The 14,259-nt window shown below is 33.1% G+C and overlaps 2 protein-coding genes across 2 annotated transcripts; both read left to right on the forward strand.

The window, feature by feature from the left end:
• The first annotated feature begins 613 nt into the window (after positions 1-613).
• On the forward strand, positions 614-5,097 carry LOC120171486 (cyclase-associated protein 1-like). The gene is made up of 10 exons (XM_039179196.1): positions 614-970; positions 1,550-1,718; positions 2,142-2,206; positions 2,641-2,947; positions 3,032-3,182; positions 3,275-3,384; positions 3,486-3,541; positions 3,625-3,681; positions 3,830-3,973; positions 4,895-5,097. Exons 1-10 carry the CDS (start codon positions 692-694, stop codon positions 4,979-4,981), a joined length of 1,425 nt encoding a protein of 474 aa, XP_039035127.1. The 5' UTR covers positions 614-691; the 3' UTR covers positions 4,982-5,097.
• A 4,031-nt stretch (positions 5,098-9,128) lies between these two features.
• On the forward strand, positions 9,129-12,427 carry LOC120171625 (glucan endo-1,3-beta-glucosidase 7-like). Its single transcript, XM_039179305.1, has 6 exons — positions 9,129-9,186; positions 9,278-9,573; positions 9,729-10,097; positions 11,338-11,661; positions 11,754-12,042; positions 12,200-12,427. Exons 1-6 carry the CDS (start codon positions 9,129-9,131, stop codon positions 12,235-12,237), a joined length of 1,374 nt encoding a protein of 457 aa, XP_039035236.1. The 3' UTR covers positions 12,238-12,427.
• Positions 12,428-14,259: the final 1,832 nt, after the last annotated feature.

Raw genomic sequence — 14,259 nt, forward strand, 5'->3', positions numbered from 1 at the left:
TAAAAGTAAATGGATTATATTTTCAATGTGTGAAGAGTATAGAGATCAAAAGTATAATTAAATTTTATATTATTTAATTTTAGGATAAATTACATATTTATTATTTAAACTATCAGTTTTGATCCATTTTAGTACCTAAACTTCCAAAAAAAATAAAATTATGCCTAACGTTTAGTTTTTATTTCAATTTAGTACCCCATTGTTAAAAACTTAACATGTTTAGTACATAAACTATCAATTTTAGTACCTGAACTTTCATTCTTTTTAAAATTTAACGTTCAATTTTAAATGGGGGAACTCAATTGAAATAAAAACTAAACTTTAGGCATGATTTTGAAAAAATTGGAAATTTAGGAAGTAAAATGAATTAAAACTAATAATTGAGGTACTAAATACGTAATTTTACTCTTTAGCTTATAGTAATGTCAGCCTTACGATGCAGGTACAGCCGTTAATCCAGCTGGAATTACACGTGTCACCTTCACGTTCAATCTCTTAAAATGACTATTGCCCATGTCTATACACTCCACGTGTACAAAAAATCAAGCCCCCTTAAAAAATTCCAAAAGAAATTGATGAGTTAGTTATTACGACAATCCCTTCAAACTCTCCTCATTTGCTGTGTGGAAGTTTGAAATACATTTCGAGCGTTTCGTAGAGAAGAGTGTGTGTGGAGGAAGTTTGTTTTGCTATGGAGGCGAAGCTGGTCGAGAGGTTAGAGACCGCGGTGGCGCGGCTGGAGGCTCTAGGCGCGGGTGTAGGAGTCTCCTCCAGGGGCTTGCCGGATATCGGTGTCGATATGTCTTCGGATCCGTCTATCATGGCGTTTGACGATCTGATGGATCAATACGCGGCGAAGGTTTCCTGTGCGGCGGAGAAGATCGGAGGTCCAGTGCTGGATGTAACTATGTTGCTTCTCGAGGCTTTTTCGGTGGAAAAGCAGCTTCTTATGGAGATTAAGCAAACACAGGTTACTGTTTTTCTTTCCTTTCCTTTGTATTCGATTATTATTTTTGTTATTCTTTCGTTTGTTTGAGCTTTATATATCTCTCTCTCTTTTGGATGAATTATGTGAAATCCAGTGAACTAGATTCCGGCGCAATCTATTTTTAGCGCAGTGTGGTTTTGGGGATGCATTGTACGAAATAGGAAAATGCGAAAAGATATCTTATTCATTAGATAGCTATCTTTCCAACCAGAAGAGTGTCCATTTTGTTTATGAAATTTGACTATGATTGTTTCACGATCTTAAGGAACATTAGAATTATTGAGAAAATACAATATTATTTAGCCATTTTTAACCAATTAAATTATCACGAAGCATTTCACTGATAGAGTTTATAGTCAGATATCTTAATAATATGTTATCAAGGAGGAAGTTAACATTTGGCGGCTTGAGTGTTTCATATTATGATTTTTTCTTTGAATAAGTTGGTTCTAGCTATTATCTGCTTTTTATCCATTTATTCTACAAGTATTGTATTCAGTGTGGCTACATCGTGGTAAATATTAATGAGACGTTTGAATGCGTTTTGCTCTGTTGGTACAGAAACCTGATATGGCAGGGATGGGTGAATTTCTCAAACCATTGAATGAAGTGATCATGAAAGTTACTGCTAAGGCAGAACAGAGAGGTTCCGAGTTGTTCAACCACTTCAAGAGTGCAGGGGAAAGTCTTTCGGCTTTAGTATGGATTGCTTACACTGGCAAAGATTGTGGTATGTGAATGTATGCTCTAGCATATTTGCTCATAGCTATTTCTGCATGAAGTGGCCACTTTTCTCAATGATGTGACTTACGTGTAGGGTGTAGTGTAGCATAAATCTTAAACCAATTTTGATCAATGCTGGCGTCTGTTTCACACATATGTTTAAAGTGTGGATTTATATTACTGCCTTTGTTTTATGCTAGAATTAGGCTCATGCATTCAACTAATCACAACTCATGAAAAGTGTGACCTCCATTCGTACTTTCATGCTTAGGCCTTTAGTAAAAGAATTTTAGAAGTGCTGCTGCTTGTATGTAACCATATCGAGTGAAGTTGATTTTATGTGTAAATGGCTATTTTACAATTTTACATGACATTAGCATATGATCTCCTGCTTTTTATTTGATTCTTGGTAATGCATTCTTTGATCAAGGTTTGAGCATGCCTATTGCACATGTGGAAGAAAGTTGGCAAGCCGCTGAATTTTACAACAACAAGGTACCTTTTATTTCTAGGAAGCCAGCAACTCAAGCTGGAAACTGTGATCCACTAGCGAGTTTTCTATTATTTTGAAGCTAAGGAAGAAAATTAAGGAACATCATTTGATCATGGATGCATATCATAACAGGGTGTCAAATCTTCTTATATTTATTTTTAACGTTTCCTTTTATCTTAAAATAATGGATCGACTATGTTAATGTTTTTAGGCAGATTAACCTCTTTTTGATGCAATTGATCTTTTTCCATACAAAATATGAATTACAAACACACGCATATTTATCAGAGTAGAAATTCTAATAAGTTGAAATTAATAGTAAGTTGTGATTAACACTTTATCTTTTTATGTAATGGTGTAGATTGAATTGCTATAATCATAGATTTGAGCAAAATGTCTAGCTGGTTGGTATTGAAATATGTGTTGTAAATTTCAGGTTCTTGTGGAGTACAAAAGCAAAGATCCAAACCATGTTGAGTGGGCCAAAACATTGAAGGAGATGTATTTACCAGGTCTGAGAGACTATGTCAAAAGTCATTATCCTCTTGGACCGGTATGGAATGCCTCTGGTAAGAAGGCATATGTTGCTCCATCGAAAGCTCCTCCACCAGGTGCCCCTGCAGCTCCTTGTCCTCCACCTGCTTCTCATTTCAGCTCAGAATCTTCTAAACCTTCTTCATCACAACCAAAACAAGGGTTGTCAGCTGTTTTCCAAGAGATCAATTCCGGGAATGTCACTGCTGGTTAACACCCCTCTCTCCCCTTCTTTCTTGACTAATTTTCACTTCGATGTTGAGCAACTATGATCCTATTCTCTTAATGTGTAGGCCTGAGGAAGGTTACCGATGATATGAAGTCGAAGAACCGTACTGATAGATCAGTGGTTGCTAGCACCAGTGAAAAGCGACCACGTTGCAGCCCAGCTACTACTGCCCCAAAAGTAGGACCACCAAAACTAGAGCTGCAAATGGGTCGTAAGTAAGTCGGGATATTTTCGGTGTTAACTTTTATTTGGGTGGTTGATAGTGGTATTTGATTTTTTGAGTGTCTATTACTTGTAATATTGGTAGGTGGGCTGTCGAGAATCAAATTGGAATCAAGAACTTGGTTATTGAGGATTGTGATGCTAAACAGTCCGTGTATGTTTTTGGATGCAAGGATTCCGTTTTGCAGATTCAGGGTAAACTTGTTAAACCCATGAATGTAATATATATATATTTGACAATGCAATTTGATTTATCTCGGTGATTCTTTTTTTTTTTTTTTTTGGTTCTTATGCAGGGAAAGTTAACAATATAACACTTGACAAATGCACTAAGATGGGAGTGATATTTAAGGTTTGTAGGGAAAGATCTACTTTTTACGTGTACATCTTCTGAAGCATAATATGCACTCGTTATGCCTTTTCTTAAATCGACAGGATGTTGTGGCTGCTTTTGAGATAGTAAATTGCAATGGTGTTGAGGCACAGTGTCAGGTATATTCTTCATCCTTCTGATATAAATACCTTGAAAGCAAATGCTGGTCATGTTCCCTGCTCTTTGTTTGATATTTTTACCATTTACCACTGCTGTAATTAGTGTTAATTTCTACTCTAGTGATTATCTACTTCGTATCTGTTCTAGGGTTTTGCTCCAACAATTTCAGTGGACAACACATCTGGGGCTCAGTTGTACTTGAGCCAAGATTCTTTAGATGCATCTATAACAACAGCAAAGTCAATTGACATCAATATATTAGTACCTGGTGCCGACTCTAATTCTGACTGGGTAAGTTTTCAAGTTTTCGAACCTTTTCACTTTACGGTTTTATTGATTACATAACTTTTGCTTCCTCTGTTTGGAATTCATTTGTTTTACTTATAGATAGATGAGTTTGAATTATGTTGATATCCATTTGATTGACATGTCTTGTAGAAAACAATATTTGTTTTAAGGGTAAAGTACACAAATGGTCTCCCGACTATAAGATATTGTTTTATTAAGTCCATCGACTATTAAAAATTACAAAATAGTCACCCGACTATTTATTATGTTCCACACTCATCATTTTTCATTAACAAATTAGTGGTTGTCTAAGCTGGACATTAACATGATTACTGAGATATTATAGTCGTTTGAGATTCTAGGACCATATTTTATCATATCACAGTAAACATGTTAACGTTCAGCTCAGGATATCGTCCATTTTTTTAACAAAAAATGACGAGCTTGGAAAATAATGGATAGTCGGGTGACCATTTTGAATCTTTTAATAGCTAACGGACTCAACAAAGTAACACTCGGAGGACCATCTTATAACCTTCAATAGTCGAGGGACTTAAAAAGTAGTACCCTATAGTCGAGAGATCATTTGTGTACTTTATCCTTATTTTAAAGAGTTAGTTGCATTAGACATCCCCAAAATATGCCCAAATTCTTAATTGGTCTCCAAACTTCGAAACATTCTAATTGAACTTATTAAACTATCAATATCATTTTGGACAAGTCCTCTTAGTCTGGCAATATGTTTGAGTATTAAATGTGGATATGATGTGAAGCATGATTAAAATATCTGGATCAAATCTTGAACACATATACATATATTACATGGATAGCAGTTTGGATCTTATGCGTAAAAAACTATATAATTAAATTAGTAGAATTTGTACTTTAGAATTTCTAAACTATCAGTATCATCTTGGGTCGTAGGTGGAGCATCCTTTGCCGCAACAATACATCCATGTATATAAGAACGGCCAATTTGAAACTAGTCCAGTCTCGCACTCGGGAGCTTAAAGTAAGACACTTCATTCGATATCTTTAGCATGCTTCCATTTTTTAATTTCTTTTATTTCTCTGGGCCGATTTGATCAAATTTCTGACACGTATCTATCTGTCATCATCTGAGTTTTATTCCTTCAGTTTTACTTGAAACAATTTGCATCTCTTGAACGAGGAGCTTTATGCAACTCTATATATATTATGTTGCAATTGGAACTTCAATTTTGCAATGCTCTATTTCCCATTTTTCTTCAATTTCTCTTTGGATTTAAGTTGCTTGCTTATTCACTTGTTGGAAGGATGTCCTGGAAAGTTGGGTGATACAAATGTGAAAGGGTAAACTACGCATTTAGTACCTAAACTTTTAATTTTTTCAAAATTATACCTAACGTTTTTTTATTTCATTTTTGTACCTCGCCTTAAAAAACTTAACACGTATAGTCCCTAAACCATAAGCTTTTGTCTGTCTTAGTACCTAAACTTCCATTTTTTTCAAAATTTAAAATAAATTTTGTACGAGATACTAAAATCAAACAGACACTAAAATTTTTAACGATGTGTATTAAAATGAAATGAAAACTAAACTTTAGGCATTATTCTAAAAAGTTTAAAAGTTTAAATACTAAAAAGGACTAAAATTGATAATTAATGTATTGAACGTGTAATTCACCTAATGTGAAAACGTCAAACGGACGGCTTATGTTTCCGGGTATTGACAGAAACAGTAAATCGGTCCGCGTTGGACATTTAATTCCCGTAATTTGAATTTAAATATGATTCAATCTTATTTGATCGTATGAATTAATATTTAAATCCATTCAGTTTAAATTTAACCTATCCAAATTTAAACTGATTTGAACTCTGTTAAGAGATTTATTGATTGTTCGATTGAAACTCTCACCTTCATTACTTCTCCAGTTGTGCAATTCAATCCTTCAAGTTTATCAGTTAGGTCTTCAAGTCCCTAAACAATCCAATAAGGTTTCTATAAGTTTTTCGTCTAAATTAATACAGTTAAATAATACATAATAGCATACAAGATAAATTATGATAGGTTAAACATGATTTTACAGTTTGTGTTTTCAATCAAGACAGTCTCATAGGGACAGAGAAATTTGAGGTTAAAATAATATATCAAATGTTCTGAGATTACAATTTCTTGGTTGTTGAAAGTTTCATCCATCCATAAAACCGAAAAATAAAATTAATTTTTTGAATAACTTAATTTCCGAAATATTTTTAGCAATAAATTTTAGGGTGAAGTACACAAATGGTCCCTCAGCTATAGGATATTTTTTTATTAAGTCCCTCAACTATTAAAAGTTATAAAACGATCCACTTATAGAGTATTGTTTTGTTGAGTCCCTTGACTATTAAAAGTTACAAAAGGATCACCCGACTATTCATTATATTATGAAATCGTCCTTTCTGTTAAAAAATAGATAGTATTCTGAGCTGAACGTTAACTTGTTGATTTTGATTGATAAGACCTGACCCCCGAATCTCAAACGACTATCATATATCAGTTATCATGTTAACGTCCAACTTAAACGACCGTCAATTTTTTAACGAAAAAAGAGGAGTTTGGAACATAATGAATAGTCAGGTGACTATTTTGTAACTTTTAAAAGTTGAGGGACTCAATAAAGCAATATTCTACGGTCAGATTATTATTTTGTAATTTTTAATAATTGAGAAACTTAATAGAACAATATCCTATAGTTAGAGGATCATTTGTGTACTTTACCCTAAATTTTCAAAACTCTAGACTAACCCGACACATGTTTATTTTAACCCAAAACAATCAAACACGAGAGTTCTCTATGCACGCTTGGTTAATCAAATTTAGTTACTTTTCACCCCCCCTGCCCCTGTCTAAAGGTGAAATTGATGGTTGGTGGGCCTGTCAGCACATGTGCGTCCTCCAAATAAGCACGAGGCGTCTATTTTTCTGAATTTGTTGGTATTTAATTATTATTATTATTATTATTTTATGAGATTGGTTTTTGAATTTGAAAAGTGACGTGAATGGGTCGGGACAGGAGCGGCTGTATTAAGTTTATACGGGTAAATTGCATCTTATTGTTTTGAAAAAAAAATTAGTTCTCATATGTAATTTAGTAAGTGAAGGTAGGATAGTAAACTGTTTATAACGTCAGATTAAGAGTAATTTTCGTAGGAAACCTCAGAATTATGAAATATTCTCCATGAAACTCGAGATACATAACAACACTCTTCCTTCATTCTTTGTCGTTGTTCAGCCTCCTAAGCAGGGACGAAACTACATATATTTTCAAGAGGCCACTGTCCCATTCAGAATTTTCTATTATTAAAATATATATATAAATAAATATCTATTTAGACCTTCAAAATTTTATTTATTTTGATTTTATCCATCTCGTTTTTTATTATTAATTATATTTTATTTTCTTAAACTAAAATCCTGACTCCATCTGTTATTAAGTTAAAGCATAATTGATTGAATCGTAATTTTTTTTAAACATGTATAAATCACTATGAATCAACGTGGATAGATTGTTAAAGGAAGCAACGTGGAAAATATAAGAGGAGGTTATTAATTTGGGTGTTGTAAATCAGAAAGGTGAAGACAACTAGATTGTCCTTCCAGACAAAACATCATCAATGTCTTCCATGCACCCATCTTCTAATGTAAATCTAATTAGAAAGAAAAGAGAAAAACACAAGTTGTGGTCCCTAAAAAAGCATAATTTATGTATTTAATACATAAACTATCAGTTTTGATCCGTTTTAGTATCCGAACTTTTAACTTTTCAAAATCATGCCTAAAGTTTAGTCTTTGTTTCATTTAAATACCTCGTTATTAACAACTTTAGTTTTTGTTTTATTTTAGTACCACGTTCAGAATCTACTATTAAGTTTTGAAAAAATGAAAGTTTAGGCATTGAAACAGGCCAAAACTGATAGTTTAAGTATTAAAATGAAATAAAAACTAAACATTAGGTATAGTTTTAAAAAAAAATTGAAAGTTTTGATACTAAAATGAATCAAAATTAATAGTTTGAGTACTAAATACATAATTTACCCATAAAAAGACAATAAAAGCTTGTGAGCATTATTCAAATGGTGGAAAAACTGGTAAACATGTAAAGGACAAATGGCCCCACTTCCACAGCATAAGGTGGTTGATATGTTAAATCCCCATCACCTTCTTAACCTTACATATAGATAGAGTACCCGTAACCTCTAGAAATATATAGATAGAGTACTCGTAACCATAATAATGATTTCTTTAATCATTAAAATAATATTTTTTTAAATCATCAAAAAATTTCTACAAATTCATTATATGTTGATTTTGAGATCATATCCAAAATAATAAGTTTTTAATAATTTTTAAATTTAATTCTAATTTTATTTAGAAGAAAAGGAAACGATACTGTAGGTAACTAAATATGAGTGTTTCTAATAGGTTTAGAACGCATGACGTAAGAAAGTAATATAATAGAACAAAGATAAATAATTTAATCAACAGACTAAATATATTCGTTATCGTCCAAAATAACAAGTAAATAAAAGAACACCCTTTGTATCAACGTAAAATTAAATATGACAATAATTATATGTGACAATTAAACCCATAACCATCGAAATAATTTATTTGAATGATTTAAAGCGTGTATTAGTATAAAAGGTTTAAGGGACACTTTTGTTTCTATAGTAGAATTAATTTATTATTTTTTTTCTTATCATATTTTTGTATCAAATTAGCTCTCAAAATTACTCAATTACATCATTTTATACCCTTCACCGAACTTAAAATCTTAAATTATATATTATAAATTATTGTTTAGTGTTTATGATTTATGATTTATGATTTAGATATAATGGGTTATGGTTTAGAGTTTTAAGTTGGGGGTAAAATATAAAAAAATATAATTGAGTAATTTTAATGGTTAAAAAATATAATATAAATAAAAATGATAAATTAAATCAACACGATATAAAAGAACTAATTCGAAAATTCAAATAAAGATAAATAAAAAAGATAATTAAATAAATCATTCGTTCGGTTTATCAAATGGTAATAACAGTTTTGCCCTTATATATATAAGCTCATCCCTTTCTCAGCTTAGGAAATAAGCAAATTCTCTCTCTCTCTCTCTCTCTCTCTCTCTCTGTAATGGCAATCGTCTTCGTCTTCCTCTTCCTCTCTCTCTTCCTCTGCATTCACTTCTCAAGTGAGTTCCTTTCACCATGAAACGACATCACCTTTAGTTAGTTAGCTTTCAAATTCCAATTAATAATTTGTGTCTTTTTTTTCGAAAATAGGTGCTGAGCCGTTTGTAGGAGTGAACTACGGCCAGGTGGCAGACAACTTGCCGCCGCCGCCGGCCACCGCGAAGCTTCTACAATCCACGTCGATAGAGAAAGTCAGGCTGTACGGTGCGGATCCGGCGATCATCAAGGCTCTAGCTAACACCGGGGTCGGAATCGTTATCGGAGCTGCGAATGGGGATATTCCGGCTTTGGCCTCCGATCCCAACTCAGCTGCTCAGTGGATTAACTCGAACGTTTTGCCTTTCTACCCCGCTAGCAACATCATTCTCATCACTGTTGGCAACGAGGTCACTTTCGCCCTTTACACTTCCTTTTCATTTTTTTGAAAAAAAAAGTTCCAAAAATTCTTAAATTTCAGTGAAAGTGAGCTTTTTGCAGTTGAAAATAAGCTCGAATCAATAGAATTTAGTTGTGTTTTGATCCGATTTTATTATTTCACCAGGTTTTGACTACAAATGACCCGAACTTGATAAACCAACTGCAACCAGCGATGCAAAATATGCAAAACGCCATTAACGGGGCGAAACTCGGTGGTAAGATCAAGGTCTCAACGGTTAACTCAATGGCGGTGCTGAGTCAATCCGACCCGCCGTCTTCCGGGTCGTTTAGCCCGAGTTATCAACCGGCATTGAAAGGCTTGCTTCAGTTCCACAAGGATAACGGATCCCCCTTTGCCATTAATCCTTACCCGTTTTTCGCTTACGAAAGTGACTCGAGACCTGAAACGCTTGCTTTCTGCTTGTTTCAACCCAACGCCGGACGAGTTGACTCGGGAAACGGCGTCAAGTACATGAACATGTTCGATGCTCAGGTTAGTTAAAACACCATTACTTGGTTACTTAATTAATCCTCAATTTAGTTTCATCATTTTAATAACTATTCCTTTTTTTTCAAAAAATTATTAATGAAAGTAAATAAAAATGTGATATTCGAAAAATGAATAAAATACACACACAAAGGAATGTTTCAAAAGATTTTCTGTAAATATGTAATTGTCGGTGGGATTTTGTCATTCTCATTCACTCACGTGTGAATAAATCTTCATCACTATTTTTTATAGGTAAATTACGCATTTAATATTTAAATTATGTATTTTTAATTTTTTTAAAATTATACTTAAAGTTTATTTATTTTTTATATTTCAGTATCTTACCGTTAAAAACTTAAAACGTTTAGTATCTAATTTTTTGTTTTTTTCAAAATTTAATGTTAAATTTTGTACGTGTTATTAAAATGAAATAAAAATACTAAAAAAGATTAAAATTAATAGTTTAGGTATTAAATGTGTAATTTATCTATTTTTTATAATGGGCTGAGCAGACCTTTGTTTTGGATTGGAGTCAACCAACAACAGTGACATTATGGAATAAACGTAGAAAATACGTTAATTTTAGCCACTGGTTCACGATATTGACGTAGGATGTCTAGGGATTAGATTGCACGAATTATTGTTAATAGTTTTTTTCACTAAAGCCCCCAGTTTCTTTGTTCTTTCTTCGCCTAATCCATCTTCTTTTTGTTCTTTTCAAATCAGGATGTTATGATATTCAGGGTTTTATCTTAGTGTGTTTCCTTTTGGAAAATAGCTGGCGACACCGACACCCTTGATCATGTTTAGTTGATTAATGATTCTTAAAGTAACATTTTTCATTAGATGATTGTTCATTCTGTCTTGTCTTTTCCATGGTTTTGATGAGGTGTTTTTGTTTCTTGTTCCATACATCACTTGAATACAAATGAGGTGTTTTTGTTGCGAAGTTTGATTAAAGTCATCATCTTGTTACAATCTGCCAAGTGTCATCGTATGGGGTTGGTTAAATTTTTCTTCTTGTCCAAAATTGTAGAAATTTTAGTTTTTAAAATGGTAAAATTACTCTTTTGGTCCAAAATTGTAGGGTTTAGTTGATAACATGTCTTTAACGCATCTTGACCCTTGCATGAAATAATTGTAGGCCCTAAGTGAAGTTGATTTGACTTATTGTGCTTGGTTACAGGCTGGCCATTGCAATAATTCTGAATTTAGCTCCATGATTTTGATTATGATTCTGCAGGTTGATGCTGTGCATTCTGCTTTGGGTGGTATGGGGTTCAAGGATGTCGAGATTATGGTTGCCGAGACAGGATGGCCGTATAACGGCGACAGTAACGAAGTCGGACCTAGTGTCGAAAATGCGAAAGCATACAACGGGAATTTGATTGCACACTTGAGATCAATGGTTGGGACTCCATTGATGCCTGGGAAATCTGTGGATACTTACCTCTTCGCACTCTATGACGAGGACTTGAAACCGGGCCCTGGTTCCGAACGCGCATTCGGACTTTTCAAGCCCGACCTTTCCATGACATACGATATCGGCATTTCGAAGAGTAGTCGGGTGAGACATTTCTGAACTTTTTGAACTTCATGATCCATTGTAGCGGCCACAGTGGTAACTGACATTCTTCCACGATTTCCCCCATGTTCAAGACTCCATCGACCCCTAAAACACCGGTGACTCCCCAACCGAAACCGACCGCAACCGGCTGGTGCATGCCTAAGGCCGGTGTCTCTGATGCTCAATTGCAGTCGAGTCTAGATTATGCCTGCAGCCAAGGCATCGACTGCGGCCCGATCCAACCAGGAGGTGCCTGTTTCGAACCGAATACCGTAGCATCGCACGCAGCTTACGCCATGAACCTTTACTACCAGTCTTCTGCCAAGAATCCATGGAATTGCGACTTCTCACAGACGGCAACACTAACATCCCAAAATCCTAGTAAACATCTTCACTCTAACATATCAGATCTTTAGTATTCATCTTTTTCATGACACGAATATAGTATCCGACACACCCGAATCCGAGCAACGTAGTATACGAACACGGCATACACGCCTTTCTCTCATACAGGCAACTCTATTTCCTTTGATTGCAGGTTACAGTAATTGCATCTACCCAGGTGGGAGCACTTGAAAGAACTTTAGTGTAAAAGAAATGGGGTCACCCTTTGCTTCTTGCATGTCTTAGTGTGTACCATGTTTTCAAGCATAAAAGTATTATATTATGGTCAATGATTAATGCCTAAACTCTGTAGATTCATGTCAGTTTTTTGTTGTTTTTGATCCACTATTATTAATTTTTTCTATTATGATTTAGTTATGAATTTAATTTCTATATTTTAGTTTAACTAATTTTGAATTTTATATTTTCTTTTAATTTAAAGTTTTTTTTAACCATTAAGGAAGGGTTGTTATTTCTAGAGCCCCTAGGTTCGAGCATTAGAGATTATAGGATATTCGAGCGCTCATTGTCAAATGGTTGAGAGTCTTTAGAACATATACTACCACTTGTAGGTATCCTAGATTAATAAGATTTTTTTTTGTTAGGAGTCATATTGTTATCCCTCGAGATCACAGGTTCGAGCACTGCTTTTATCAAGGGTATAAGTCTTTATGTCAAGGGTACAAATCTTTGAATATATGTTGACTTATATACACCTCATATTTATTTTTAAAAAATGGTAAACTATGCGTTTAATACCTAAACTATTAGTTTTGGTCCGTTTTAGTACTTAAACTTTCAATTTTTTTCAAAACATATCTAATGTTTAAATTTTGTTTCATTTTAGTATCGCCATTAAAAACTTAATGCGTTTAGCACAAAATTATCAATTTTTGTCCTATTTAGCACCTAAACTTTCAATTATTTTCAAAATTTAATTTTATATTTTGAACGGAAGTACTAAAATAAAATAAAAATTAAACTTTAGATATGGTCTTGAAGATTTTAAAAGTTTACGTACTAAAATAGACACAAACTGATAGTTTATGTACTAAATGCATAATTTACCCTAAAAATCATATATATTTAGAATTATGTATTTTTTTCAAGTTGATATCTAAATTAAAATATATTTTTTAAAATTGATCTAACATGTTAAAAATTTAACATTTGATCCATTTTTGCATTAAAAAGCAACAATTCAATACTTTTTGGAAATTTGAAGATCAAATTCAACGCTTACGAAATAGTAAGAATCATAATTAAGGATAAGGGCACCCTTAAATTTATCATTTGGAAATAATTAAATATAAATAAAAAAGAGCTTGGCATTTTAGATAATCATATTCGATTTAGAATCTAAGACCATTTCAAAGCATAATTAGAAGAATATAATATATATGCTTAACATAAAATAAAAAAATTTGGCAATTACAATGTCAACTTCTGCTCTGTCTTATCTTCCTCAAAGCCTAACCTCCCTCTTGTTGTCTTATGATTACCAACCATTTTTAACGGTTAGTATTATTTAGGTTAAAGTACATAAATGGTCTTTTGACTATAAGATATTATTTTGTTAAGTCTCTTGATCATTAAAAGTTATAAAATGGTGCTTCGACTACATGAAGTTGCTTTGTTGAGTCGTTTGATTATTAAAAGTTACAAAATGGTCGTCTAACTATTCATTATGTTCCGAACTCGTTCTTTTTCGTTAAAAAGTTTGATGACAATGTGAGTTATACGTTAACCCGCTGACTGAGATATGATAAAATATGATTTCATAATCTCAAACGACTGACATATCTCATGATCATTAATTTTGTAATTTTTAATAGTTGAGATACTTAACAAAGTAATTATCTATAATTGAGGGACCCTTTCATAACTTTAAGGGGGTGTTTGGATGGGGGAATGTGGGATTCTCATGAGAATAGAATCCACATTCCCCCGTTTGGTTAGCCGGGAATCTCATTCCTGGTAATGTAAGATTACCAATAGTGAATTTTTTGGGGTATATTACTTGAAATGTCAGTACCTCCATTTCTTTAGGTATTGTTGGATTACCGGCGTTTTGGGACTAAAATGTCCTTATTTTTTTTTCTCAAAAATATACTTCTTATGTCATTGAATAATAAAAATTCTACGAAGGTTAAATTACAAATTTATCCTTAAACTATTTTAGATTTACAAAAAAGTCTATAATTAAAATTTTAT

This window comes from Hibiscus syriacus, unplaced genomic scaffold (genome assembly GCF_006381635.1).
Source record: "Hibiscus syriacus cultivar Baekdansim isolate YM2019G1 unplaced genomic scaffold, ASM638163v2 tig00111834_pilon, whole genome shotgun sequence".
NCBI lineage: Eukaryota > Viridiplantae > Streptophyta > Magnoliopsida > Malvales > Malvaceae > Hibiscus > Hibiscus syriacus.

Bases quoted from the DNA above. Each gene is read 5' to 3' on its own strand.
- LOC120171486 (XM_039179196.1), top strand. From the start codon at position 692: ATGGAGGCGAAGCTGGTCGAGAGGTTAGAGACCGCGGTGGCGCGGCTG. The intron at 2,948-3,031 runs GTTAACACCCCT...CTTAATGTGTAG, and splicing joins TTCCGGGAATGTCACTGCTG to GCCTGAGGAAGGTTACCGAT. The intron at 3,183-3,274 runs GTAAGTCGGGAT...TAATATTGGTAG, and splicing joins GAGCTGCAAATGGGTCGTAA to GTGGGCTGTCGAGAATCAAA.
- LOC120171625 (XM_039179305.1), top strand. From the start codon at position 9,129: ATGGCAATCGTCTTCGTCTTCCTCTTCCTCTCTCTCTTCCTCTGCATT. The intron at 9,574-9,728 runs GTCACTTTCGCC...TTATTTCACCAG, and splicing joins TCATCACTGTTGGCAACGAG to GTTTTGACTACAAATGACCC. The intron at 10,098-11,337 runs GTTAGTTAAAAC...ATGATTCTGCAG, and splicing joins TGAACATGTTCGATGCTCAG to GTTGATGCTGTGCATTCTGC.